The 27,771-nt window shown below is 35.5% G+C and overlaps 1 protein-coding gene across 2 annotated transcripts; it reads right to left on the minus strand.

Annotated features, from left to right (window-relative positions):
* Positions 1-958: 958 nt before the first annotated feature.
* On the minus strand, positions 959-11,538 carry LOC110711152 (auxin response factor 8-like). 2 transcript variants are annotated; one of them, XM_021889534.1, is made up of 14 exons: positions 10,785-11,538; positions 10,466-10,581; positions 10,287-10,385; positions 10,075-10,131; positions 9,813-9,968; positions 9,640-9,724; positions 6,457-6,547; positions 6,210-6,374; positions 5,970-6,092; positions 5,222-5,297; positions 4,457-4,604; positions 2,105-3,102; positions 1,828-2,018; positions 959-1,450 (listed from the first exon to the last, which is right to left on the minus strand). In XM_021889534.1, the coding sequence occupies exons 1-14, from the start codon at positions 10,825-10,827 to the stop codon at positions 1,360-1,362; spliced, it is 2,439 nt and encodes an 812-aa protein (XP_021745226.1). In that variant the 5' UTR covers positions 10,828-11,538; the 3' UTR covers positions 959-1,359. The 2 variants fall into 2 exon arrangements, with proteins under 2 accessions (XP_021745226.1, XP_021745224.1); XM_021889532.1 differs by having other exon boundaries at positions 4,454-4,604.
* Positions 11,539-27,771: the final 16,233 nt, after the last annotated feature.

A 27,771-nucleotide genomic window follows, 5' to 3' on the forward strand; every position in this document is an offset into this window, starting at 1 on the left:
TAAGAGTATTAGTTGTTTAATAATTTTGATAAATTTATGTGTAACAATACTTTCTCAATCTTTAAGCACAATTGAATTTTAAGATCTGTCATCAAGAGTAACCATTGGGCAAAGAAATTATTTTGACACCCATCACAATTTGAAAGTCCTACTATAAAAAATAAATCTTTAGAAAGCCCATCATATACTTCCTCCGTTCTTTTTTACTTGACCCGCTTTGATTTTTACAATATTCACCACTCCTTTGACCGTCTTTTGTAAATTATATGTAGGTAAAAATATATTCATATGGGACCTTGTTAGATTCTTCTCAATAAATACTATCATAATATATAATTTCGATAATTTTTACTTATGTGGAATTAAAGTTATTAATCGTTGAAGTTTTGCATTGACAAACGTGATAAATAAAACAGATCAAGTAAAAAAGAACAGAGGAAGTATACAATTTAGTAGTAATAAATTTAGTTCGATAAAAATAAATTGATAGTAAGGAATCTTCATAACTCTAAACACGAAGATTTTTTGATCTTATTCAATAGTTTCAAAAAGGTTGAACGCAGACCAGCACCAGAAAACAGTTCAACACTGGTCCAACCAAAAAAGTCAAACCATAATTGACTCATAACATTGACTGAGATAATTCTATTAATTAGACTAATCAAATGGATTGGTCAACCTTTGCACAAGTTAATTACAGATTTGGATCAGGTTAGTTGTAATCATTTGCTTGTTTCCTGGATATTCTGGACAGGATTTTAGATATCAAACCGAAAAGTTCCTGTTCAAAATCCTAAATTACTGGATTATGTCCAAAATCTTGTTCTATGTCATCTGGAGTATCAGTTTTTATCATGAATATATTCATCTTTTTAGCTTGAAAGAATTTGCAGGCAATAATGAAACTTGTATTTTGCAACAATTTTGAGGCATGGAAAGGAAATTAAGGGAAGAAACATAGAAAAAGGCAACGACATTATAGCAATAGATTCTCAAATTCTACTATCATAACAACAATTTCATGACCGATTGTTTGCAAACCTGGCCAAGGAAATCTTACTCACCCAAAATGGCTACGAATTATAACAGTTTCTACATAGATCCTGCGAGAGCTCAGAATATAAACTTCAGGTGAGCTACAAAGTGTGTATCTGAACAAAAGCTACTAATTTGATGTTTTTAGAATTTTACGGCATGATGCCTCCCAGAAGCTGAGTTAGTAATACTCAGGACATGCTGTAGTAAATTAATAAAAAGATTTTATCTTCACTTGCTTGATCTATGAGTACGACATGGAGAGGGTAGACATGGAGCGAGGACTATACTGTAACTTCAATCTGCATCTTTCTAACGGCAAATCTATGAGTACGTCTCAGTCCCGTGCTTCCCCAACTTCTGAACATCCTCGGGTGAAAGTATTTTAATATAAGAGACATTGTACACGAATGCCCTGTAAGACAAAATGATAAGTAGCTTGTTACAGAAATCCAGGAAGGGAAAGAAGCAAATATCTATAACAAGGAGGAACATGGAAAATAAAAAAAAAAAGAAAAGTAATTCAACACTTCAACAGATCAAGTATGAAAATAAAGATATCTTGAGGGGCAAAATTTCCAATAGAATACACAGAAATGAAAACAGAACAAGGGCGGCAAGCAATCATTAAATATGAGGGTGGATAGAGGTAAACAGAGACCAATGAACAACTCGAAAAAAAATTAATATAAATCATGCAACATATAACAGACTCAACAATACTAGAATAAATGAAAACAGAAAATTTGTGTGTTCATTAATAATCTAGAAGTGGAAACAATGATTACTTACTCCCATGGATCGTCTCCAAGGAGAAGCACATCGTTCTCCCTGTCGACAAATACAAGCTGCCAGCCTGATCTCAGAGGGTCATCGAGCTTTCCCTCAATTCCAAACATCTGACCCAGCTCCTCGCGCAGCTCATGATAACTGCTGAACCGGGAGATGTCTAACGAACGCCCAACTGATCCAGATTTATACACCTGAAACCAAGAAATACCATTATTACTCTATGATACCATGGACAAATGGCAAAACAGTTATTCTTTGTAATTTCCAGAGCATGTACCTTGACAAATGTTCTTGTTGGGGTTGACAGGTCACCCTGCCCTTCACTGTGCAACTCAGGGGAGTTGCTATTACAACCGTACATTGAGAGTTGAAACCCTGAAGCACCAGATGGTATTGAACACAGATCTGTATCATTTGAAGAAGTACGATAAGTGGTCGGCATTGTCATCGGCAACACCAGCCCAGAAGAATCAAGATTAGCACCAAATACGTTGTGATTCTGCACATCTAAGCTACAATTTCCCGTCTCCAAGGAAGCCTCTTTTCCAGGGTATGGTGGTAGTGAGACAGCATCCCCAAAGGCATTAGCGGGTGTATACGAATTCAATGATACTAAGGGATGTTGGGGAGTCTGTTCATTTAACATCGTATGATTTACATTCGACATGTCAGACAAATTACTAATCCCTTCAGTACATGTGGAAGACATAATGTTTTGTACAGGAGTATGAGTGGATAGCTCAGCATTTGCAGTGCTAGTGTCTGCTTTTCCAAGCGATGATGACATAGTATGTTGCTGCCTGCTTTGCATTCCATTATTCGAAAGTGAAAATGCTTCAGGGCCACATAACTGCTGATTCGCTAGTCCCTCATTATGTTTGAAGTACTCCTGTGGGAGAACACGCTGAGGAAGGTTATCCTTGGAAACTTGGGACTGCCCTTGCATGAACTGTTGGGCAATTGACGGATGAATCATTTGTTGCTGCTGTTGCAACATGGGAAGTTGACTGGTTGATTGTGGAAGGTATTGCATAGGCTGTTGAAATTGCATCATCTGGGGATTTAGAACATCACCGCCACCTCTTAAATTTTGAAAATTGGATGACAACAAGGCTTGATATTGCTGGTTCTGATTGCCAAGTGGAAGCATATTGTCAACTCTTGTCTGCATCCAAGGAAACATTCCAAGGGATTGGAAATTCATGGAATTAAGACCTTGTTCTCCACCTTGTCCTCTCAACCACATTAAGCTGTTCGCAGCATCATCTATATTATCTGCAAGATGAAATTAAACGGATAATTTTGGTAAATATATATACCAAAGGCTTTTCATTTGTCAGTAGATCCTATGATAGTTATGAAGACAACAACCCACGTTAAACAGGAATTGATATCATAACCATAGCAAAAATAATTCCCCCTTAAAGAGGAACAGATAAGAGCCCAAAGATAATTCAAAGGGAAGCAAAAGGCAAATTGTTTGGAATTCTGAATATCTGTAGGTTATATGCCATTAAAGGTGTGAGAAAGATCAGTAGCATAAACTTTTCAGAATGGTTAATTCAATCCCACATGCCTCATTTTAAAATGTTCAATTGCCCATATCAAGTACAAAGTATCAAGATATCTGTATCCAAAACCTTACATTGCCAGATAAGAAAACATTGAACAGTTACATTGCCAGATAAGAAAACATTGAACAGTAAAACTTTGATGCTATTGCATCAATGAGGCTACATTTGACATTATATGAGCTTGAGAATTAGCTTCAAGTATACAATAAAGAACACACACAATACTTGACCTATTAATTAACCAATGATCACTTTAAAAAAATTATTTGCATTTAGTTTCTTTCCCCAGCAGATCTCTGAAGTTTATAAAAAGGTATGGTCAAGTTGGGTGGGTATACCATACACCTAGTCCTTCCATCCTTTGTTATTTTTGACACTAAGGTAACAAAAAATTAAGGCTAGAAATCTAGAATTTAGGTCAGACATAAGCATAAAGTTGTAAGAGAAGAATGAAGAAAGCATCATCTGCAATTTGTGCCCAAAAAGGTATTGTGGGGAATGATATAGGTGTTTTTAAAAAGCAATTTGGTGTATCCATATTCCATATCAAGGAAGTGTGAGAGGGGGTAATAAATTAAGGAATGCTAATTTTGTAAGATTTAATAGGTCCCAAGTCCTACATGAACGTCCAAGGTAATGCATCTCCACCGGTAAAACATGTGTTTTTCTTTTACAATTGTCAATACCATTCATACTTCAAAGATATGTAGGCATGAATGATAATGAAAACTAAAGAAGATATATGCATACTTGTAAATGGAGATACATTAACATGAAGATTCAAGTGGAATTTTCTTCTGAATTATACACAAAATTCATTACTATGTCCTTAAACTATTACCTTACACCAAACAAAACCAATAGAATTCGTAAATTGTGTCTGTCCATTTTCCTTTCTCCCTTCAATTGTAACCACCAGCCTGCCAGACATTGCTAACTTCTACTAGTATAGTAGTATGCTTTACATTTGTATAGGTTTCTTGTTGCCACACAAATAATGAAAAAGAGAAAATAACACTAGAAAGAAAGAGTTAAAGGGAAATCAATACTGCTACCTGACAATGATGAAGTGCCAGCATGCCAAGGTCTTTTGAGCCTTAATGGAAAAAGAGATGGATACATGGGGAAGGTTGTCAACGGCTCAATCTCCCATAATGACACTCGTGGTTGTCTCTCACCAGCAGTTGATTCATCCCAACCAACCTGCACAAATACATCGAATTGAAACACAATAAGATAATCTAATACAAGTTGTATGTGAAAGGTAATACCATGTTTTATTGAGCTTTTGACTTAGAACTAAGTCAATTTTGAGAGTAAGTATGGTAAAGTGGCAGTAGATTTTGAGAACTGTAACAGAAAGGGTGACACCGTGATAGCACAAAGAAAAAATCATCAAATAAAATTATGACAGCTAGAGCTATGATAAAGGTTGACAAACACAACTGTAATTCAGGATTTGCATGAACTCTAGATAAGTAGGTTTAGTCGTCTGCCAGACCCATATGCACCCAATTCATTTAAAAAAAATTTACAGTGATGCTGAAATATAAACAAACAAGGTATAACCCATTTTAACTATCCAACAAAATGTTACTATGTCGAGACTTTTCTGCATTAGAATGCAACAATCAGTAGAAAACTACTCAGGATATCAATTCCACAAGACAAGCAATTTTAAAAATTTGCAGAATTATATTTCTTCTCATTTCTCAGTCAAAAGTATCTGAAGTGGGCATGAATGGATGGGAAGTAAAAATCTAACAGGAGGTTAAGATGCAGAAAATTAACTAATGAATAAAACTGCATATCAATGATACCTTCACAGATCTCCAGTGAGAATTTGGCCATCGAACAGAATCTAAGTCACTAATACCAGTGATGGTACCCATGTATCTGCAAATTATGAGGATGAAGCAATTAGTATAATGAGCAACACAAACATATAATGAAATGATAGGAGTCAATTTGTCAGCGAAGTAGCCATATGGGATTAGATGACAGAATTTAGATTCACGAATACTTTAGAATAGAAGTGGAAAATACTTCCCCATAAAGACATCATGACATGTTTGCAATTCATAATTACTGTATTGTACGAGGAACAAAGAACTTTAGAATGGAGACTGAAAGTGATCACAACAGGAAAAAAAAAAAAAGATAAGCCAAAAAAAAAAAAAGGATAAGCCGTAGCATGTGCAAGGCATACAAAGGACGAAGTGCAGGGAATGAGACTATTCATTTCAAAAAAACATGTTGAATTGTTGTCAGCATGACCCAGGTGACAGTAATTCAGAGGTATTCTAAGATACCATTCAAGGAACTTAATACTTCCTCCAATCTATTTTACATGATCCAATTTGACTTTGCCACTATTCACACACTCTCTTTTGACCGTTGTTGAGATTTAAACACAAGAAAAGATATATGAAACGGGTCAATTATATAAGAACAGGGGAAGGTGTGTCACGGATGATATAAGCTAGGTATTCATTCTAGCCATAGATCAATCCACCTATATTCATGGGAAAGAACAAAAGCTATCAGTGATTTTTATGGGTATTGTACCTCCGAACACTTGATTCTTCAGTCTCAAACAGCATACGAAATCGCATCCCCACAGAAACACGTGTGTGATACACAGCTTTAACATATTTCGACAAAGGTATGATGAACTCAGATGGGCTTGCCCTGAACACAACAATAAACACGATGAGTTAGAAGGGAAAAGAAAACCAAATAGTCAAAGAAATCAACCATGGAAAACCAAGAACACGGAAAACAAGACACTTTCAATAAGGTACTGACCTTGGGTTAAAGAAGACGGTAAAACAACTATTAGTATTAGCAGCATGAGCTGCAGCTGCTAGAAGTCCTATATGCATACTGTCACTTGATAAAACAGATGAAGGCATCACAGTTTGAGGTCGAGTGGCCCGGCGAATTCCCAGAAGCAGTTGGTTCTTCTCATTCCTAAGTTCAGATGTACATTCATGAATTCCAGATAAAACTAAGGCATTCAACCATGAATTCTCCAAGAAAAAAAATAGATTACCATATAAACAGAACAGAATCTCCAGCAACAAGCCTTTTAGCACTGACAAAGACACTCCACCCTGTAGTAAGAAGGTGCCTTTTGGGCTGTCCTGCATAAGATAAAGATTGAATTGTTAAATAAAGATATAGCTAGTAGGTAATACAAATCAGATATACAGGGTATCAGAATACTGGAAATTCACACACAAACACACACTTTTTATTTTTGGTATGTCATGAGATGAATTAAGCATCAGAAATATAACTATAATAAGCCCAAATGGAAACAGATACCATAGATACAATTCAAGCACCTACTAAATGTGCATTCCTGTCCTCCAATCTTTTATTTTATTTTTTTTATTTTTTTTTGACGGGACCTGTCCTCAAATCTTGGAAAACATAAGTTAACAAATTACAGAATGTTCTATCAGAAACATTCTCTCAACTATTTTCTCAGCCTAGGTAAAATTATTGAAAGTTCTTTCAGAAACAGTCTCTCAACTATTTTCTCAAACTAGGTAGAAGCAAATATTATCACGATCTTCCAAGACCTGGCAAAGCTTTGTGTTGCTTTGCAATGGTAGTTGAACAAATTGCCAAGACTAGCGAACTAAAGGAAGCTAACATAATCATGTTTATGGGATGACATAGTCATAAAAAATCCTACATAGAGAGTTCATTATATACTGGACAAGGCATAAGATCCCATGAGATAAGCATGGTAACAATGAAACAAAAAGCAGAATCTGAGGGGGGAAAAAGGTAACTGTTTACATGTACAATTAGAATCTGAAGCTGTATAGGAGAACAAGACAATATTTCACTTTTCTAAGTAAATAGTTGTATAGGAGAACAAGACTTAGCAATGTACCCTAAGTATTAGGAGAGAGTTGCATAATCACCTCCCTAAAAACTAAGTAATGACACAAGAAAGAACCTGATTTTTGACTGAGAAATAACACGATCATATAATTTTGAGACCGGACCTAAATACACAATGTATTTACCACGACTTCTGCACTATTCGCAAACCACACTTTGAACATATTCTTTTTACTTGTATATAAAAACAAAAGCTTTAAAGTAAAAGGTCATTGCATTTATCTCTATATATATTTCCAAATTATCAACTTTATACAAATTTTACTAATATACTTAAAAGATACTAATGGTCAAAATTGTCCTTTAACAAAAGTGAAAATTAAGATGGTACGACTAAAAAAATGGAGGATATTCAGCACCCAATTACCTAACACATACTTGTTAACATGATTTCACCCTATATCAATTCAACTAATAAATTATGGCTCTAGACCAATCGTAATACTGATTCTGCATATATTACCCCTTGCATTAAAAAATGGACCCCAACTTTGAACTCATTTTCACAGACGCAACAAGTTGGAGGAATAAAATAAAATAAAATAAAAAACACAAGTTGAAACTTGTGGAAGAAATTCATACTTTACTAAGATCCGAAAACTTTAGCCAAAAAGACTCCATTGAAAACTAAGAGTCCTTAGAAGGCATGTATCACGATCAAATTTAGTTCAGCAGAAGTCAGTGACACATGGCTAGATAAGCATCAATATCATTTGTGGATATGTACGAGACACTCCATACTGGTAATAGCTAACACATGAAGCACTCACATGTATAATTATAAATTTTCTATTCGTATATCAGAGAACCTTCTTATGCCAGAAGCAACCAAAAATTACAGGAAAATGTCATCTACTTTACAGATATCACAGTTACAAGAAGGGGTGGGGCTGCCTTAGGGCCTAAGGAGGCCCTGTCACTATTTGTATAAGATTATTTTCAATACTACCATAACAATTTGGGTTTTACTTCAGTGTTAAGTGTATTTTTGGAACCTCTTATGAATGTAAGGGGTCTAGAGTCTAGTGATCAAATCTTATTAGTTATTAGTTATTACCAACACCAACATTTATTTTTAGCTACCTTTATTATTTTTCACTAGGCAGCATTTGCTTTTTTTTTTCCCTAGAACAACATGTTTCTTCTGTAGGCCTTGTTTGGCAAATGGCTGTTAGCGGTTGGCGGGTTCACTTGGCTTGTTTGACCAGGAATGCTTGGCCGTTTATAATGGCTTTTGAAATTAGTTATTTAAGCAGGTTGTTTATAAAAGTGTTTGGTAAATTTAGTTGTTAGTTGTTGGCTATTTATTAGATGATTTGTGGGCCAACAAAGCCAACAGAAAAAGCTACTCAAAGCATCTTTTTCGCTGAATGAAAAGCCAATTACTAAACACTTTTTTTGGCTCTTTGACCACATAAAAAAATCAAAAGCTAACCAAAAAGTCATTTACCAAACATGGCCATATTCTTTTCGTAAAGTTGGCCCCAGAATAATTTTCTGGCTTCATCCCTGGTACAAGTTTGACAGTTTTTATCCCACAAGTATAGCGCTACTCTTGGAAAGAATATACATAGTATTCTTTTTCCAACTTCTGCAGGTCAATATATAATTGTAGCCCTAGGAATGGAAGAAATCCCCAGGTCAACTTCCACAAACGAAGATCTTATGCTAGAGCTCCATCATAGATCATGATTACTCGGTTCTACTATCAGTCTACAACCTTGTACCCATACACCACTCTTCCTTCCCACCATTCATATGCTGAGCACAATGTCTGGCACAACATAGCAATTCATGATTACTCGTTCTACCATTCATACACCACTCTTCCTTCCCGCCATTCATAACTGAGCACAATGTCTGGCCCAACATAGCAATGACTAATGTTTCAGACAGCATGACAAAACTGCGTCAAAATTTTTTGATTTTACAGATACATGTATACTAAAGCATGATGAAAGGTTTCTATACTTCCAATATTTATTTGATGAAGTACAGGGACAAGAAAGACTCTATGAGCACTTTCCTCCATCACTCTCCTTTGATTGATCAACAGCAACAATTTTATCAAGATATCAGTTACAGATAGTTAATGAGTTCAGTTATAGGAAGTACTGATTGAAATCCTCAAATTTCCTTTTCTTAGGAAAGAAAGAGTTGAAATGGGCTAACAGTTCTCTGCTGATTTTAGAACAGGGTGGTTCAAAAGTATAATACAAGAAGCCCACTGTACATCACTACATATTGAATGATAATAATTATTATTAAAATATCAAACTTACAAGTTATAGACTAACTACAAGCAGGAAGCATATACCTCGAAAAATATGCCTAAACTTCCACTCAACATCATGCAGATCCCTAGCAATCAGCTCTTGAGCAGGTGGCTGCTGAGAATAGTCCTGCAGGAATTTTTAAAAGGAAAATTTATAAGATAAAAGAAGGGGACAAAATTTTTAATTAGCACATAATAGGAACCAAAGACGTTACCAGTGGGGGAAAAACTTTCTCAGCCGCACGACGAGGAACAGAAAATCCTCCATGTGTACTTGTGTCACTAGCTGTCAATGTTTTGCAAAAGTAATTGGTGGGCTGCCGGCTAGGGATCCCAAAATCTGCAGGAAGATAAATGTCCTTTTGCTCTTGCTGCACACATGAACCATAAAGTGATTAATGGTTTTACTAAACAGATGATCAAGGATCGTGCAACATTGCACTCAATCAAATTTAACAATCATAATACAAGAATTACCGGACTCAATGGCTGTAAAGTCATTTGAGCATAGACTTCATCTGTCTCGACATCAGCCTGAAATCCCAAACGTTTAAAACTTCAGTCTAGCTCTTGTTTTCCAACTCAGAGCTTCTTGCTCCGTCGCAAAGGCAATACATTCTTCTTTGACATTAGTAAATCACACTACCAGAGTAAAACATAAAATTCAAGTACAGGAGTAAAGGACAAACATGCATTGTGACATTGTGAAGTTGGCAGACCAACTGTGCAGGCAAACTGGGGTAATTCGGTATCTGCCCATCAATATCTCTGTTGGTAGTAGCAGCAACCTAAATTTCAATAACCGAAGTTACAAGCAGCAAACAAATTATCTCAAACACAAAACCCACATAATTTGTTGCAGCCAAACCTGCTCACTATGACCCTGTGGGAAGTACACGACACGGCTTCCGGCAGTCGGTAAGCACACAAGAGGGCCCGCACAAGCATGCCATAGTTCTGAATTCAAACACTTCTTCTCACCCCCTATCACAGTCCCATTCAAACACATGATCAATACAAATACAGTAACAATAATAACACTTTCTATATACCCTAAAAAGATCTCTATGCAAGCATAAATACATCTAACAATCACTAAAATCTAATAAAATTACATAAGAACATGCATAAATTTCAGATTAAACTACAAACACAAATATTAAATTGAGAATAGATTATGATAATACCTTCATGACCTTGCTGACCCAAACCTGAAGTTGAAAGCTTCATATCCCACTTAATACTAATCTGGGTAAAAAGCTAACTCAAACAATCTGTACTAATATGCAATAACTTAATAATCTCCCACTTCAACATATCCAATAATTCAAAACCCTTGCTTCCCATAAAAACCCTTTTTCTTCTAATTACAACCACATTCCATTCCTTCATTAGTACACTTCAAATTTCACTACCCTAAAACTACATAAATCCCCCAAATTTGGGTCGAAAACCCCACATTTCACCAAACTAAACCAAACCCACATCAAATTTTACAAAACCCACTTCAAAATCACTAATTAAACCTTTTTTTACCAAAATCCCACTTCATCAAACTAGTAAGAATCACCAAAACTAAACACTTTTTCTTCTCTTTTTCTTATTAAATAAACAGGGTATTTTATTCTATTTATTTTTTCCTTGTTAAATAGCTTAATACAATGAAAGCTCGAGTTTCAAGGCATGATGAAACTAAAACCCCATCAAACAGAAACCAAAAAACTCCCTCTTTTTTTTATTTTTCTGGGTTTTTCCTAGATTTTTTGGGTTTTTTTTTTTTGTAATTAATGAACCAAGAACAAGATTATGGAGCAACCACCCGACCAGAAGTCGACCTGAGCAGGCAGTAGTATGAGCAGAGGAGAGAGAAAATTGGGTATGAAGAAGGAGGAAAAGAAAGAGAGAAGAGGAGGATATTTTTGGTAGTATTTAATTTTAATTTTATGTAATAATTATAAATTTATATAAAAAAAAATACAAGTAAATAGATTTCACAATTTCATTTGAAAAAATGGAGAGGAGAGAGAAAGAAAGAAGAGAGGGTGCATGTTTATTGAAAAAGGGGAAATCAGAACCGTAGGAAAAGCCGTACGTAGTAAATCGTGACCGTGCGTTGGGTTGCTGATGCTTCCGCACTGATATGACAGCAGGCATGTGCCCCCATCCTTCAGTGGTCGTTGTCAGAATGAGGGTACGGATTTTTGCCCATCAAAATATTATCAAATTATTGAACCCTCTTCTTCTTAAAGATAGATCGTGTTTAGATTCATATAATAAAGAGAAATACACTCATAAACAAGGATTGTTTGATTAATTAAATAAACTCTATGGAGTATTTATATGAGTATAAATGTATTCACCTCTTCAATCTGGTGTTCAAGATTTTGTATCTTAAGAATTAAGAGTTTTCAGTGTCTGTTATGGTATTGTCATGTTCTCGCCGGATTATTTGGATGTGAGACATTTGTCATCAGTTATGCTCAAGGTTTCTTAAGTTTTACGAGTGTCAGTTATGGTATTGTCAGGTTCTCGTTGGATTATTTTGGATGTGGGACATCTGTCATCATCAGTTGTGCTCAATTTCTTAAGTTTTACGAGTGTCAATTGTGGTATTGTCATGTTCTCGCCAAATTATTTTGGATGTGGGACATCTATCAGTTATGGTCAGAGTTTCTTAAGAGTTATGAGTGTCAGTTATGATATTATCATGTTCACGCCGGATTATTTTAGATGTGGGACATCTGTTAGTTGTGGTCAATGTTTCTTTAGAGCTACGAGTGTCAGTTTACATGGGAGGTGGGACATGCTATGTAATTAAGTCAGTTGTGGTCAATGTTTGTATCTTAAGAGTTACGAGTGTCAGTTATGGTTATTTGTCCGGATTTGATCGAATTACTTTGGATGTGGGACATGTTTTGTATTTTTGTATCAGTTGTGGTCAGGGTTTGTATCTTAAGAGTTATGAGTGTCAGTTATAGTTATTTGTCCGAATTAGATCGGATTACTTTAGATGTAGGACGTGCTATATTATTATGTCCATACATATTAAATTTTGAATTGGATTAAGTCAGGGTTATTATTATAGGCTAGTTCCGACACCGGTAATTAAGACATGGATTGGATTCGAATTCAGCTTGACTCGTATGGGGCTCCATAGGCTGATGAGTGATGACAATTCTCTTTAAAGTCCTTCCTACTTGTATTGTGTATAGTATTATTAAAAAAATTGAAATTAGAATGACAAAAAATAAAGTAATAATTGGTTGAATTGAATGAGTGTATGAAAGGGAAAGAAAGAAAAGATGGTCTTCATTAGTCTAAACCTTTCCCCTCTCCCCTCCATATTGCATTCTTTTCTTTACTTTTTTTATATTTTCCTTTTATCAATCCCTTTTACTGTTGTCATTTTCAATTTGAAAGCTATCCCAAACCTTCCTTTGTTTTTAAGCATTTCTCCCCTTTATTTCCTAGTAACTAGTACTACCTTTTTTGTCTTTCCATCGTAAATTATTTCTAAATTTATATTCTTCCTTCACCAGATTCTATAAATCTAAAGAAAGATTATGTTAATGATGATGGGAAAGATTCAATTTAGTGGTCTAATGTATGGTTAGTTGTATGCTTTGTGCTATTAAAAATGTGCGATGATTATGTACACAACGTGAATTTAATCAGACACTGAAACTGACGTGTCGGAAAATTTGAAATAGGCAGCTACTTTTACACATGGCAAATCAATTTATAGTTATACTTTAAGTCAATGTCCAGTCATACTTTAGAACTCATATTCATGTTTGACACATACATGCACTGAATAGTGACAGACACGTACATGTAAAAAAATCATATACTCACTCCTTCCGTTTTTTAAGTGCTCTATTTCTCCTGGTTAGGAAAATATTCTAATACAAATTGTTGATCAATGATATATATTTAATTATTTATAAGTATTACGTATAAACTATAACAATTGAAAGTTAATAATGTATTTATTAAGATGATTTCAACATATACCAACAACACAAAATTATATCTTATGTATAATTATTCACAAACATAAGTTAAAATAGGTTAAGTGCATAGTGCATGCAAAACACTTTAAAAAAAACAAAGGGAGTAATGATTTTGCATCTGTGGACCCAAGGATGTATTTAGGAATGCCATAATCCATATTCCCTATAAACAGACCAAACCCCCAAAAAAAATAAAAATAAAAAAATTACCATTCTGGTTAGGAATGTCATAATCCATACTTACTCTGTTCCCCTAATATTGCAACAATTACCATATATGCACATGCTTTATCTCTATCTCTCTCCCCATCGCATAGTATCTATCTTTATTTCGCTTTATCTCTCTCCTCATTTTAAATTCCTTGTCTTCTATTTCGATCCTCCCTCGTTGCAATATTAAAGGAATTGAGATCATGTGAGAACAAAGTGAATATATAATGAAAACTAGGATCTGATCTGGATCGTCCATCATGTTTCATCGAATTGTCTGTAATTCACCCATCTCATTAATGCATTTATGCGTTTTCGTAATTACGCAGCTTTTCAAACTTTTTTCCAGTTTATTCACTTTCAAAGCAATTTCATTTACTTTTTAACTGATTTTATTTACTTTTACTAACTTTTCATTTACTTTTAACAATAAATTAATGAAAACTTTTCCAAAACAATTCTTTATTCTTTGAGATTGAAAATTTTATTATTAAAGCTGCTTCTTGATAATAATTAATATGTTTTTCTTCATTAAATGTGAAAATAAGCTGTGCACAGGATTTGGATGATTTGGTATTTACTTTTAAAGTAAAATAGTTTACTTAAATAATATTTTGCTTTACTTTTAACCTATGAATTTGGCTTGCAGTTCTCATTTTATAATTGGTTCTCATTGTAACTTGATCCTATATATAACTGTTTTGTACTCTTAGAAATGTGTGGTGAGTGTTTGTAGCATGGATTTAATCAGGCATTTCAACAAATGTGTTGTAGACTTTGAGATATGCAACAAATTTTTACATTCAGCAAACAATCTATTGGTATTTCTATAAACAGTTATATCTGTAGTAAAATTTTTGGTCATAATTTGGAACCTATATTCTTGTTTGACATATACATGCATAGAAGAACATGGACAAATGGCTGACACATGAAAAAATATGCTCCTACTCTGTTTTTGCATTTATTGACCCAAACAGAGGGTGTATTTAGGGATGACAAAATCCATATTTCTTATGAATGCACCATAAAAAAGAATTTCTTTCTTTTTAGGTCTTTTTTTCTAGTTTATAATTATCTATATCTATATCTATATCCATATCTATACGATATTAAAAAAAATTCTCAAAAAGTGTAGGTGTCATACGTGGCGCTCACAATCATTCATTATTTTTCATTTCACATCATCAATCTACATTCAAAGATTATTAGTTACATGTTTTATTTTGAATTAACAGATGTGTCAGAGACTTGAAGATAGGTAGCAATTTCTTACACTTGGCAAACCAATTTTTTGGTACTTCTGTAAACAATTTTATGTTCGATCATAGTTTAGAACTCATATTCATGTCTAACACATAGATGCCTAAAAACGTGGCAGACACATGAAAAATTTATATGATGTTTTTGTATTTATGGCCCAAACAGGGGTTATTGTAACAGAGAGACTTTCTACATGTTCACTTTCACTAATATTAAAGGGAAAAAAAAAAACATTTCTAATTCTAATTCTAGTACGTAATCATCCTTGAAATAGGATCTTAAGACTAGTTTTTTTTAATCAAGAAATTGGTCTATCCACTCAGCCTAACCTCAGAGCTTACCCCTCATGCGTATGCGATCCCTAGCTAGTATGGTGGGATCAAGAGATGATGAGCTCCTAACCACATGACTTCTTTTCACAGTTCCATCTAAGTCAACATTAACTCATCGAGTGGAAGTTAGGTACTATATTCTAGCCTCTTAACAACCATCATCACCACCCCCTATATTGTAGGGAATGGATAAACATTGATCAAGCATGTAAGATACTCCTGTGTGCCAATATAGTGAACGTGAGAGTAAAGTGTTGATAAATCTTTATAGTATTATAAGACAAATTTAAAGGGCAACATAAAAAGAAAAATTGGGCAAACTTAAAGGATAGATAAATATTGCAGTTTTCAATTCACTATGCTAGATTTCAATTAAACTGTTAGGTGCCTAAAAGATTGAACACGGATTAACCTAAAAGGAATTATTAATCATATATCCGATATCTGTGAATTGCAATATTTGATGTGTCGTAGAGGGTAAGGGGTGGTTGTTAGACAAACTTAAAAGGGCGACATAAAAAGAAAATAGAACAAATTTAAAAGAACAGATAAATACTGTACTTTTCACAATACTAGTTAGATTTCAATTAAATTGTTAGGTGTCTAAAATCTGAACACAGATTTATCTAAAATGAATTTTTAATCATATATCCAATATCCGAGAATTGCAATATTTGATGTGTCGTAAAGGGTATAGGGTGGCTGTTGGAAAACAACAGACGGATCATGATCAGTAAAATTCCATTTCTCCAGGTTAAGTATAGGACCCACGAAAGCTACTAAGAAAAAAAAAGCTAAACAAAGCCACAAGAAACAAAAAAGAATAAGAGAATGAAAGCGCCAATCACCATTGTTTCGGCAAAAAATTGAGCTAACTGGGCCTTGGAGGGGTGTCTGAGAACCTCGAATTTGGGCCTTGAATGGACCTGCAAAATGAACCCCGAGCCCCGGGGGTTGAACCCGGGGCGGAGCCTCCGCGCCCAAGTTAGTTGCCAAACAATGCATATTTTGAGAGGAGTTTAGGGGAGAGAGTGGAGGAGTATGGTCATCTTAGATGATAAGAGTGACCTCCTTTTACCTTATGCCCTTTGAGGGGTATTTATATGAGTACATAAGTGGGTTTATGAGCCCTAAAATTACATATGTGGGCCGTTGAAGGCCATATTGATGTATTTGACTTATTTGGGGCCTTTTATACCTTTTTTATGCCCTTTGGGCTTATATGGGTAGAGTTACCCAAAACTAAAATGGGTATGACCATTTTAGTACCCAAACAATTAGCCCCCGAGACCCAATTCTATTTGAAAAAATGAGTTGGGTTTTGTTTCAATTTCCCAAATAATTCGTTCATAGAAATTGAGTCGAAGGACTTTATTTGTTCAGGTTTATGCAAGGCAACACTCTTGATCCGAGGATTGTAAGAGTTATTACTCTTGATCCGAGGACTGAAAGAGTTCATCCGAGGCAACACACTCTTGATCAAAGGATTGAAAGAGTTAATTACTCTTGATCCGAGGACTGAAAGAGTTCATCTGAGGCAACACTCTTGATCCAAGGATTGAAAGAGTTAATTACTCTTGATCCGAGGACTGAAAGAGTTCATCCGAGGCAACACTCTTGATCCAAGGATTGAAAGAGTTAATTACTCTTGATCCGAGGACTGAAAGAGTTTATCTGAGGCAACATTCTTGATCCAAGGATTGAAAGAGCTAATTACTCTTGATCCGAGGACTGAAAGAGTTTATCTGAGGCAACACTCTTGATCCAAGGATTGAAAGAGCTAATTACTCTTGATCCGAGGAATGAAAGAGTTCATACGAGGCAACACTCTTGATCCGAGGATTGTAAGAGTTTATTCTGAGGCAACACTCTTGATCCGAGGATTGTAAGAGTTAATTACTCTTGATCCAAGGATAGAAAGAGTTTATCTGAGGCAACACTCTTGATCCGAGGATTGAAAGAGTTAATTACTCTTGATCCGAGGACTGAAAGAGTTCATCTGAGGCAACACTCTTGATCCAAGGATTGAAAGAGTTAATTACTCTTGATCCGAGGACTGAAAGAGTTCATCCGAGGCAACACTCTTGATCCAAGGTTTGATCCGAGGACTGAAAGAGTTCATCCGAGGCAACACTCTTGATCCAAGGATTGAAAGAGTTAATTACTCTTGATCCGAGGACTGAAAGAGTTCATCTGAGGCAACACTCTTGATCCAAGGATTGAAAGAGTTAATTACTCTTGATCCGAGGACTGAAAGAGTTCATCCGAGGCAACACTCTTGATCCAAGGATTGAAAGAGTTAATTACTCTTGATCCGAGGACTGAAAGAGTTTATCTGAGGCAACACTCTTGATCCAAGGATTGAAAGAGCTAATTACCCTTGATCCGAGGAATGAAAGAGTTCATACGAGGCAACACTCTTGATCCGAGGATTGTAAGAGTTTACTCTTGATCCGAAGATAGAAAGAGTTTTACTCTTAATCCGAGGATAAAAAGAGTTTTACTCTTGATCCGGGGATAGAAAGAGTTTTACTCTTGATCCGAGGATAGAAAGAGTTTACCCTTAATCCGAGGATAAAAAGAGTTTATTACTCTTGATCCGGGGATAGAAAGAGTTTACCCTTAATCCGAGGATAAAAAGAGTTTATTACTCTTGATCCGGGGATAGAAAGAATTTTACTCTTGATCCGAGGATAGAAAGAGTTTACCCTTAATCCGAGGATAAAAAGAGTTTATTACTCTTGATCCGGGGATAGAAAGAGTTTTACTCTTGATCCGAGGATAGAAAGAGTTTACCCTTGATCCGAGGATAGAAAGAGGTTACTCTTGATCCGAGGATAGAAAGAGTTTATTACTCTTGATCCGAGGATAGAAAGAGTTTACCCTTAATCCGAGGATAGAAAGAGTTTATTACTCTTGATCCGGGGATAGAAAGAGTTTACTCTTGATCCTAGGATAAAAAGAGTTTATTACTCTTGATCCGAGGATAGAAAGAGTTTATCCATCATCCGAGGATAGAAAGAGTTTACTCTTGATCCGAGGATAGAAAGAGTTTATTACTCTTGATCCGGGGATAAAAAGAGTTTTACTCTTGATCCGAGGATAGAAAGAGTTTTACTCTTGATCCGAGGATAGAAAGAGTTTACCCTTAATCCGAGGATAAAAAGAGTTTATTACTCTTGATCCGGGGATAGATAGAGTTTATTACTCTTGATCCGAAGATAGAAAGAGTTTTACTCTTAATCCGAGGATAAAAAGAGTTTATTACTCTTGATCCGGGGATAGAAAGAGTTTTACTCTTGATCCGAGGATAGAAAGAGTTTACCCTTGATCCGAGGATAGAAAGAGTTTATTACTCTTGATCCGGGGATAGAAAGAGTTTTACTCTTGATCCGAGGATAGAAAGAGTTTACCCTTGATCCGAGGATAGAAAGAGTTTATTACTCTTAATCCGAGGATAGAAAGAGTTTATTACTCTTGATCCGGGGATAGAAAGAGTTTATTACTCTTGATCCGGGGATAGAAAGAGTTTTACTCTTGATCCGAGGATAGAAAGAGTTTACCCTTGATCCGAGGATAGAAAGAGTTTATTACTCTTGATCCGGGGATAGAAAGAGTTTTACTCTTGATCCGAGGATAGAAAGAGTTTACCCTTGATCCGAGGATAGAAAGAGTTTATTACTCTTGATCCGGGGATAGAAAGAGTTTACTCTTGATCCGAGGATAGAAAGAGTTTATTACTCTTAATCCGAGGATAGAAAGAGTTTTTTACTCTTGATCCGGGGATAGAAAGAGTTTATTACTCTTGATCCGGGGATAGAAAGAGTTTTACTCTTGATCCGAGGATAGAAAGAGTTTACCCTTGATCCGAGGATAGAAAGAGTTTACCCTTGATCCGAGGATAGAAAGAGTTTATTACTCTTGATCCGGGGATAGAAAGAGTTTACTCTTGATCCGAGGATAGAAAGAGTTTATTACTCTTAATCCGAGGATAGAAAGAGTTTATTACTCTTGATCCGGGGATAGAAAGAGTTTACTCTTGATCCGAAGATAGAAAGAGTTTTACTCTTAATCCGAGGATAAAAATAGTTTTACTCTTGATCCGGGGATAGAAAGAGTTTTACTCTTGATCCGAGGATAGAAAGAGTTTATTACTCTTAATCCGAGGATAGAAAGAGTTTTACTCTTAATCCGAGGATAAAAAGAGTTTATTACTCTTGATCCGGGGATAGAAAAAGTTTATTACTCTTGATCCGGGGATAGAAAGAGTTTTACTCTTGATCCGAGGATAGAAAGAGTTTACCCTTGATCCGAGGATAGAAAGAGTTTATTACTCTTGATCCGGGGATAGAAAGAGTTTACTCTTGATCCGAGGATAGAAAGAGTTTACTCATGATCCGAAGATAGAAAGAGTTTAACTCTTAATCCGAGGATAAAAAGAGTTTATTACTCTTGATCCGGGGATAGAAAGAGTTTTACTCTTGATCCGAGGATAGAAAGAGTTTATTACTCTTAATCCGAGGATAGAAAGAGTTTTACTCTTAATCCGAGGATAAAAAGTGTTTATTACTCTTGATCCGGGGATAGAAAGAGTTTATTACTCTTGATCCGGGGATAGAAAGAGTTTTACTCTTGATCCGAGGATAGAAAGAGTTTACCCTTGATCCGAGGATAGAAAGAGTTTATTACTCTTGATCCGGGGATAGAAAGAGTTTACTCTTGATCCGAGGATAGAAAGAGTTTATTACTCTTAATCCGAGGATAGAAAGAGTTTATTACTCTTGATCCGGGGATAGAAAGAGTTTATTACTCTTGATCCGGGGATAGAAAGAGTTTTACTCTTGATCCGAGGATAGAAAGAGTTTACCCTTGATCCGAGGATAGAAAGAGTTTATTACTCTTGATCCGGGGATAGAAAGAGTTTTACTCTTGATCCGAGGATAGAAAGAGTTTACCCTTGATCCGAGGATAGAAAGAGTTTTACTCTTAATCCGAGGATAAAAAGAGTTTATTACTCTTGATCCGGGGATAGAAAGAGTTTATTACTCTTGATCCGAAGATAGAAAGAGTTTTACTCTTAATCCGAGGATAAAAAGAGTTTATTACTCTTGATCCGGGGATAGAAAGAGTTTTACTCTTGATCCGAGGATAGAAAGAGTTTACCCTTGATCCGAGGATAGAAAGAGTTTATTACTCTTGATCCGGGGATAGAAAGAGTTTTACTCTTGATCCGAGGATAGAAAGAGTTTACCCTTGATCCGAGGATAGAAAGAGTTTATTACTCTTGATCCGGGGATAGAAAGAGTTTACTCTTTATCCGAGGATAGAAAGAGTTTATTGCTCTTAATCCGAGGATAGAAAGAGTATATTTTTTTTTTTTTTTGTTTAATCATCATCATCGTGAGGAAGATTGATGATTAATTTTATCATTGTCATCGTGAGGATAGTTGATGATATTTTTTTTTTTGAGGAAAATATTGACTCGAAAAATTAAGAGCCATTTTTCTTTGCTGAAGCAATTTGATAGATGTGCTTTGATGAAAGTGGGCCCGAAGCCATTTACTTGATAAAAGTAGTAGCCGCAAGTAAGAAAGCTTCTGGCCATCTACCCTGACAAAGGTAGTTTTTTTTATGGCTTATAGCTCTTTGAAAATGGTCAAAAGGTAAATTTTTCTTCTGACTTGTTATCATCAGATTTGATGTAGGTTGAGGTCGGGTACAATTTGAGCCAATTGCACTTGACTGCCGAAGCTAATTGCTTTGGTTGCTCTAGCATTAGCTCGTATGAGCTTCGGCTTGGATGAACCTTCTTCAGTTCAGACAAACCATCTTCGGCAGCACCCTCGGCTCATATGGTTGTGAGCTTCGGCTAGGAGCTCGAATCTCGGCGAAGGTAAACCTCGGCTGGGCTCGGCTTCGGCTTCGGCTATGGCTAGCCTCGACCAGGAGATAAGAGGTGAGCTTCGGCTCGGCAATGGTTACCGACCTTAACTTGGGAGCGGTAAACTGTACCACCCTTGGTTTCTGCTGAATCACTTTCGACTCGCCCAGAACGCCTTCGGCTTGGGCTGAAACTCCTTCGGTCTCGGCTGAAAAGCCTTAGGCTTGGCTGAAACACCGGTCTCGGCTCGGCTGGCTTGCCCAGAACACCTTCGGCTTGGGCTGAAACACCTTCGGATAGCCTCGGCTCGATGAGCTTCGGATTCCTTTTGCTTATCCGAGCTATTTGCTTCGGATTTTTAGATTGGTGATAGTTTGAGCTTTTTTAAGCTTCAACAATGGTAGACAACCTCAGATCTTCTTCGGCTGCTACTTTAGATGTGATGTGAAGAGATTTGGCTCACTTCACAATACTAGCCTTGACCCCCATTGACCTCGGCATGTGTTGCCTAGGATGAAATGGTGAGTCGTTCTAGTGGTGGAGTTGTGAGCCTTGAAGCTTGTGATGAAGACAATGGCAATTTCCTTCGGCAAGCATTGAATTTACATAAACTTGATTGATTTTTTATGTATGTTTCATGCCACCTGCTGCCTCTTCAACTTGGTGGTGTGAATGAAAGGCTTGCTTTTGTGAGCTTTCCATTAGAGCCACGTAGATCTAGCTTTTATTCTTCTTCAAGAATAATTAAGGTTTGACCATATTCATGGAATATTTCCCAATTTTTTTGTAAAGGCACGAAGTACCTTGTTAGTAGTGGTTAGATTGGCGACAAATCAAAATGTTTATCTATCATCTCCACCATTTGCAAGAATGATTACCCCTTTTGACAGGAGTAATAATTTTGGGTTAAATTTGCTAGAAATTTTGACCCTTTTTCGTGATAGAATCCACAGTAGCCATGAATTAGTGGATTTTCATGGGTAGTAGTACTCGTCTCCCCACAGACGGCGCCAAATTGTTTCGGCAAAAAATGAGCTAACCGGGCCTTGGAGGGGTGTCTGAGAACCTCGAATTTGGGCCTTGAATGGACCTGCAAAATGAACCCCGAGCCCCGGGGGTTGAACCCGGGGCGGAGCCTCCGACGCCCAAGTTAGTTGCCAAACAATGCATATTTTGAGAGGAGTTTAGGGGAGAGAGTGGAGGAGTATGGTCATCTTAGATGATAAGAGTGACCTCCTTTTACCTTATGCCCTTTGAGGGGTATTTATATGAGTACATAAGTGGGTTTATGAGCCCTAAAATTACATATGTGGGCCGTTGAAGGCCATATTGATGTATTTGACTTATTTGGGGCCTTTTATACCTTTTTATGCCCTTTGGGCTTATATGGGTAGAGTTACCCAAGACTAAAATGGGTATGACCATTTTAGTACCCAAACAACCATGCTTCATTAAGATCCAAATTGATAATGATGTTTAGTCACTCCTTAATAAATTATGCTTAACAATGTTAAACAACACAAGGACTATATTAATGATTGATTACTAAAGTTAAAGATCAGATAATTAATGAACCACAAAATTATTACACCTTCCACTTCAAAAACCAGGTATTAGGAAACATGATATATTATGAATTATTATTACACCTGCATTTATATAGTATTCATCATATATACTATCTCATTTTTTTTTTCTTCTGAGATCATCCTCAAACCCTAAAATTCTAAAATCAAACAAACTCGAGATGGAACCGCCGAAATGATTAATCTTTTACATACTTGATGCCCTACAGTTAGTACCAGAAAATCTCCTGGTTTAAAACAATGACAATGAAGTTGAAACCCCATCATTTTAAACCAATCATACTGTCCAAATTTAGTAAAAAAAAAATAATGAAGAAATGTCAACGAACAAATGATTTACAAGCTAAAAGATGAAGAGAAATCATAATATATGAAAAAAGGTTTTAGCATGATAATATTATTAGACAGAAGAAGAAAAAAAGACTAGGTTATGTTATGTCAAATGAAGTCATGTCATAATTAAAGGTTATAATATATGGTATAAAACTATGTAATATAATATGTTACAAATTAAGTGTGTGTATATATATATATATATATATATATATATATATATATATATATATATATATATATATATATATATAGGATTAATGAATAGAGATAAGTAGTGCCAAAAAATAAAATAAAATTATGTAAGTTATTGGGAAGCTTTTGTGTCCCCAAGGAAGCATGCTGAAACATACAGTTGGATGGACTGATGTATGATGCTTCCTCCGACAGAGAATGTCTCAAAGTTCAAAGGTTGCCTTTCTATACATGATTTAGGACCACTGTTACTGCCCTGGTGCAAAAGAAAATTATACCTTAAAAGACACATAAATAGAAAGATAGAGAGAGAAATTAAAAAGATGATGAAAGAGCCATTGGATAACAAGATAAAGAGATTACTCTTGCTCTACAATTAAGGACATAGTTTATAGTATTATTTACAATGAATCGGAATTAAGTTCGGTCTTGAGTCATATTAAGATGATCTAATGAGTAATATGTAAAAATTGATTTGCGCTGGTTTTGGGTTTATTTCGAGTTCGAATTGTCAATTAGTACATGGTTGTACTCCATAATAATAATAATAATAATTTTTTAGTTCGGCTAATTCAGGTTGAAAAGATATACCGCCTGGTACTAACTGTAATCAATTATGACTCGTTTTTGCCTTGAGGTGACAAGCGTGTAATTTGAATCAAGTTTTAGTCATTTTCAGGTTGCTAAAATCAAGTTGTGCCAAACTCAGGTTGTATAGGTCGTTTAATTTAATCAATTCAAGCAAATCAATTTCAACAACGAACTTAAAACCAACTAATTTCATGTAATTCAAGATGGTGTCAGATTGTTTCGAGTCAAGTCTGTTGTAATAATAATATTTAAATATATTCAAAAAAGGCCATAAAAAAAATAAATAAAAAGAAGAAGAGAGAGAGAGATTGCATTAGTTGGCTTTTGGGGTTTGTAACCATCAAAATATTTATGAGATGAGAAAGAAAGAGTGCTGAAAGAAGGACCCTCAAAGGTTGATAATATCTACTATTAATGACTAAATGACCTACATGGCCCTATATTTATTGGCTTTTGGGGTTTCTTTCCTTTCTTTTCTTCAAGTGCCCACTCGAATAACCTGTACCTGCCAATACAGTACCACACGGCTTCACTTTTTTCCTCCCTTTTTTTTTTCAATTATTCGTATCAGTCTGAAATTATTATACTTCTTCTATTTCAAATATTAACGCACTGGTTAAAAAAAAAAAGGCATCAAAGTCATTAATTGTCTAATTTGATCAAAGAGATATTATTTGTGAGATATTAAATTTTTATTTGTTGTAAATAATAAAAAATGGAGATAGTATTTTAATAATTATAAATATTATAGGTAAAAAAAATGTATATTAGTAAATTTGTTAATCAAAGTAATGCATTTAATTGCTTTCAAAAAAAAAAAAAAATAATGCATTTAATTTAAAGTTTTAAACCAGAAGAGGTACGGAGTATATTATTAGAGGGGGGGGGGGTCGTCAATCGTCATGAATAATATTGAAAAAAAAAAGGAAAGAAAAAAAAGAAAAGAAAAATAGGCATGAGTTATAATTGCTCTCTAAACAGTCGTTTTCATTCAAGTAAAAGGAGATTCCATGACAAAGATGTGTTACATGCTCTGACAAACTACTGCTACCAATTACACCACCATTATTTTCCCCTACTCAGTCCTAGGGGCACCCATTTTCGTCTTTCTGATTTCTCAAGATATAAAGTTTTTGCATTTTCTAGATTTCCTTGATTGTATTGTGTTCTTCACGTAACTGCTTATTGATCCCATTTTTGAGAGATTTTGGGGCCATGTTATATATTGACCCTTCAAAATGACCCTTATAAAATAAAAATATAAACCGACTCATTGGTTTAACATGCTAATCATCTAAAATAATTGTAACATAAAAATTACCCCCTCCGTTCCATAATATAGTTTCTGTTTATATTTTTTCACGGTATTTAAGAAATAGGAGAAAAAAGTGGAAAAAGTACATTAATAAAAGTGGAAAGTATAATTATACACAAAAATTAGAGAGAAAGTTGAAAAAAGTACACAACATGTGCAAAATTCAAGGGTAATATAGGAAGTACAATGAATAAAGTTAAAAACATGAGGGTATAATAGTCTTTACATACTATCCAAAAATAAAAACAAGAACAACATTTTGGGTCTCCAAAATAGGAAAATAGGAACTATATTAGGGGACGGAGGGAATATAATTACAATCACAGTAAGTTTTAATAAGATGAGTATTTCTAGTACTCTGTATTTCTTTTGTTACAAGACTAGACGTAGGTTTTCAAATTCCAATCCATACATAAAATTGACGAGAATACCCTTGATCAAGGTCCATCTCTGTCAGGAGGAGGTTGATTGACATTATGGACATCAGTAGGACATAAAAATAGCAGTGATTTTATAAGGTACGGAACACCACACGTCCACAGTTGATGTCTTCATGGCTTATCTTGAGGATCTGCTTTTTTCTCCATAGCAAGAAATAAGTAATTGGCCATCTCCAAATCTTGTTGGTGTCTTTAATTTGGGATATTAGGTACTCTGGTACATGACAATCTCATCAGCCACTCTGTAACTACTTCACTAGTTAGATCTGGCAAGATTTTCATCACCCAAACTTAACCCATTTGACAGTACATGGTTTTGACTCGAACATAACTGGCCTGATTTAAAACCTAAGATAGCGATAATGATTGATTTATCATAATAAGCTACTTCCACTTCACTGTAGACCCAAGAAGTTGACCCGTACTTACTCAACCTGACCTACGCCACTCATTTGCCACCTCCACAGTGCTTAGCAAATTGGCAAGTACAGTTATTGTCCTTTGAAAGTCATAATTTCTGAATTCTGAAGAGAACCATAGATTATAATCGTTTGATTTGTCAGACTCAGAGGTACCTAAGGAATACTCTGTAGAGCCTGTACCACTTAAATTTTATTTTTAGGAGACCATCCTAACGCAAGAACAACCTAATGAATCAGAGTGTAAAACTGTACTGAATTGCAAACCATCACAATGAGTGAACCAAATGACCAAACGAACACCATTCATTGATGAAAAAAGTAAAAAGTTCATGGTATAGTCCATTTTACCAGCCATACCCCATGTAAGTCTATCACAAAAACCAATAGATCTTATATCCAACAAATTCGAGGGAAGAAAAAAGTGAAACTACAGTAGATCATGTTATGTTTCAGCCTAAAATAGAAAAAGATGTGGATAAGCACATGCAAGTTTATGATCCAACTATTTTTTCCATAGTAGTTTTGAGCAAATCTTCTGCTTCATGACAGCAACAGGCCACTCAACCTATACATTTGCTTGTAAATCAATCCAGAAAATGACTAATCGTCTATACAACCAAGCAAGACATCTAGTAGAAAGGGTTCGCCGGAAACCCTGCTGATACATTATAGATATCAGAACAGAAGGTATAATAACTTTCACGAGTAAACCGACCTATATTTCACATAAATGGTAAGCCCGAGTAGGACCTGTCTTAGTATACCCGGCCGGGTCAGGGCCTTTCAATGGGGCCCCACCTCGTTGACAGCTCAACTGACTGCCCATGGCCCACCTAATTCAGATTCAATCCACCCGATTCTGTATCTGCCTAGAGACAGCTACACAAGTAGTAAAGAACAGATCAATTTTACTATTTTGACAACACAAAAATTTGACCAATAGCAATCTTCTGTTCAGGGTATATTCCCCTAGCTGTTTCCATCTAAGTGTCTAAGCCAGAATATAAGTTGCCATCATACGCTCAATATCAGATAAAAGTTTGACAAGCCTCAGCCAGAATATGGAACAGGATTTTTACCATGATACTTCAAACCAATCAGTATCTAACTGCAGCACAAGATTGCCTATCATCCACTCATGCAGCTGCTGAGACTATGCTGCTCGAACAACCAAACTCTTCAATTTGTGTCCGATATTTGACATTATGACATAATTATGGACACAAACACTTCAATTTGGAGTAATTTCGCCCCATTACTTCCATAAAAAAAACCAGAGTCTGAAACTAGAACACGAACTTCATCGCTCGGCTATATGCTCTTTCCCAGAAAACCCCATACACGTCTTAAGCTGAACTTGATAGACCTTATTTGAACTTATCTAAACATACCAACCCAAATGCTAACAAAGCAGACCTTATTTGTACTTTACTTTAAAAGACCTTTACTTCGTACTGTATGAATTTATTCAAAATCATACAACCTTATCTAAACTTATGTGAGCTAAGTATCCCTCATTTGAACTTTTCGAAGCTGATCCAAACTCATAAGACCTGAAGCCTATTGTTCAGCTTTTTAGAGCTTAAGTAACAT

Source organism: Chenopodium quinoa, unplaced genomic scaffold (genome assembly GCF_001683475.1).
Source record: "Chenopodium quinoa cultivar QQ74 unplaced genomic scaffold, ASM168347v1, whole genome shotgun sequence".
In the NCBI taxonomy this organism is placed as follows: Eukaryota; Viridiplantae; Streptophyta; class Magnoliopsida; order Caryophyllales; family Amaranthaceae; genus Chenopodium; species Chenopodium quinoa.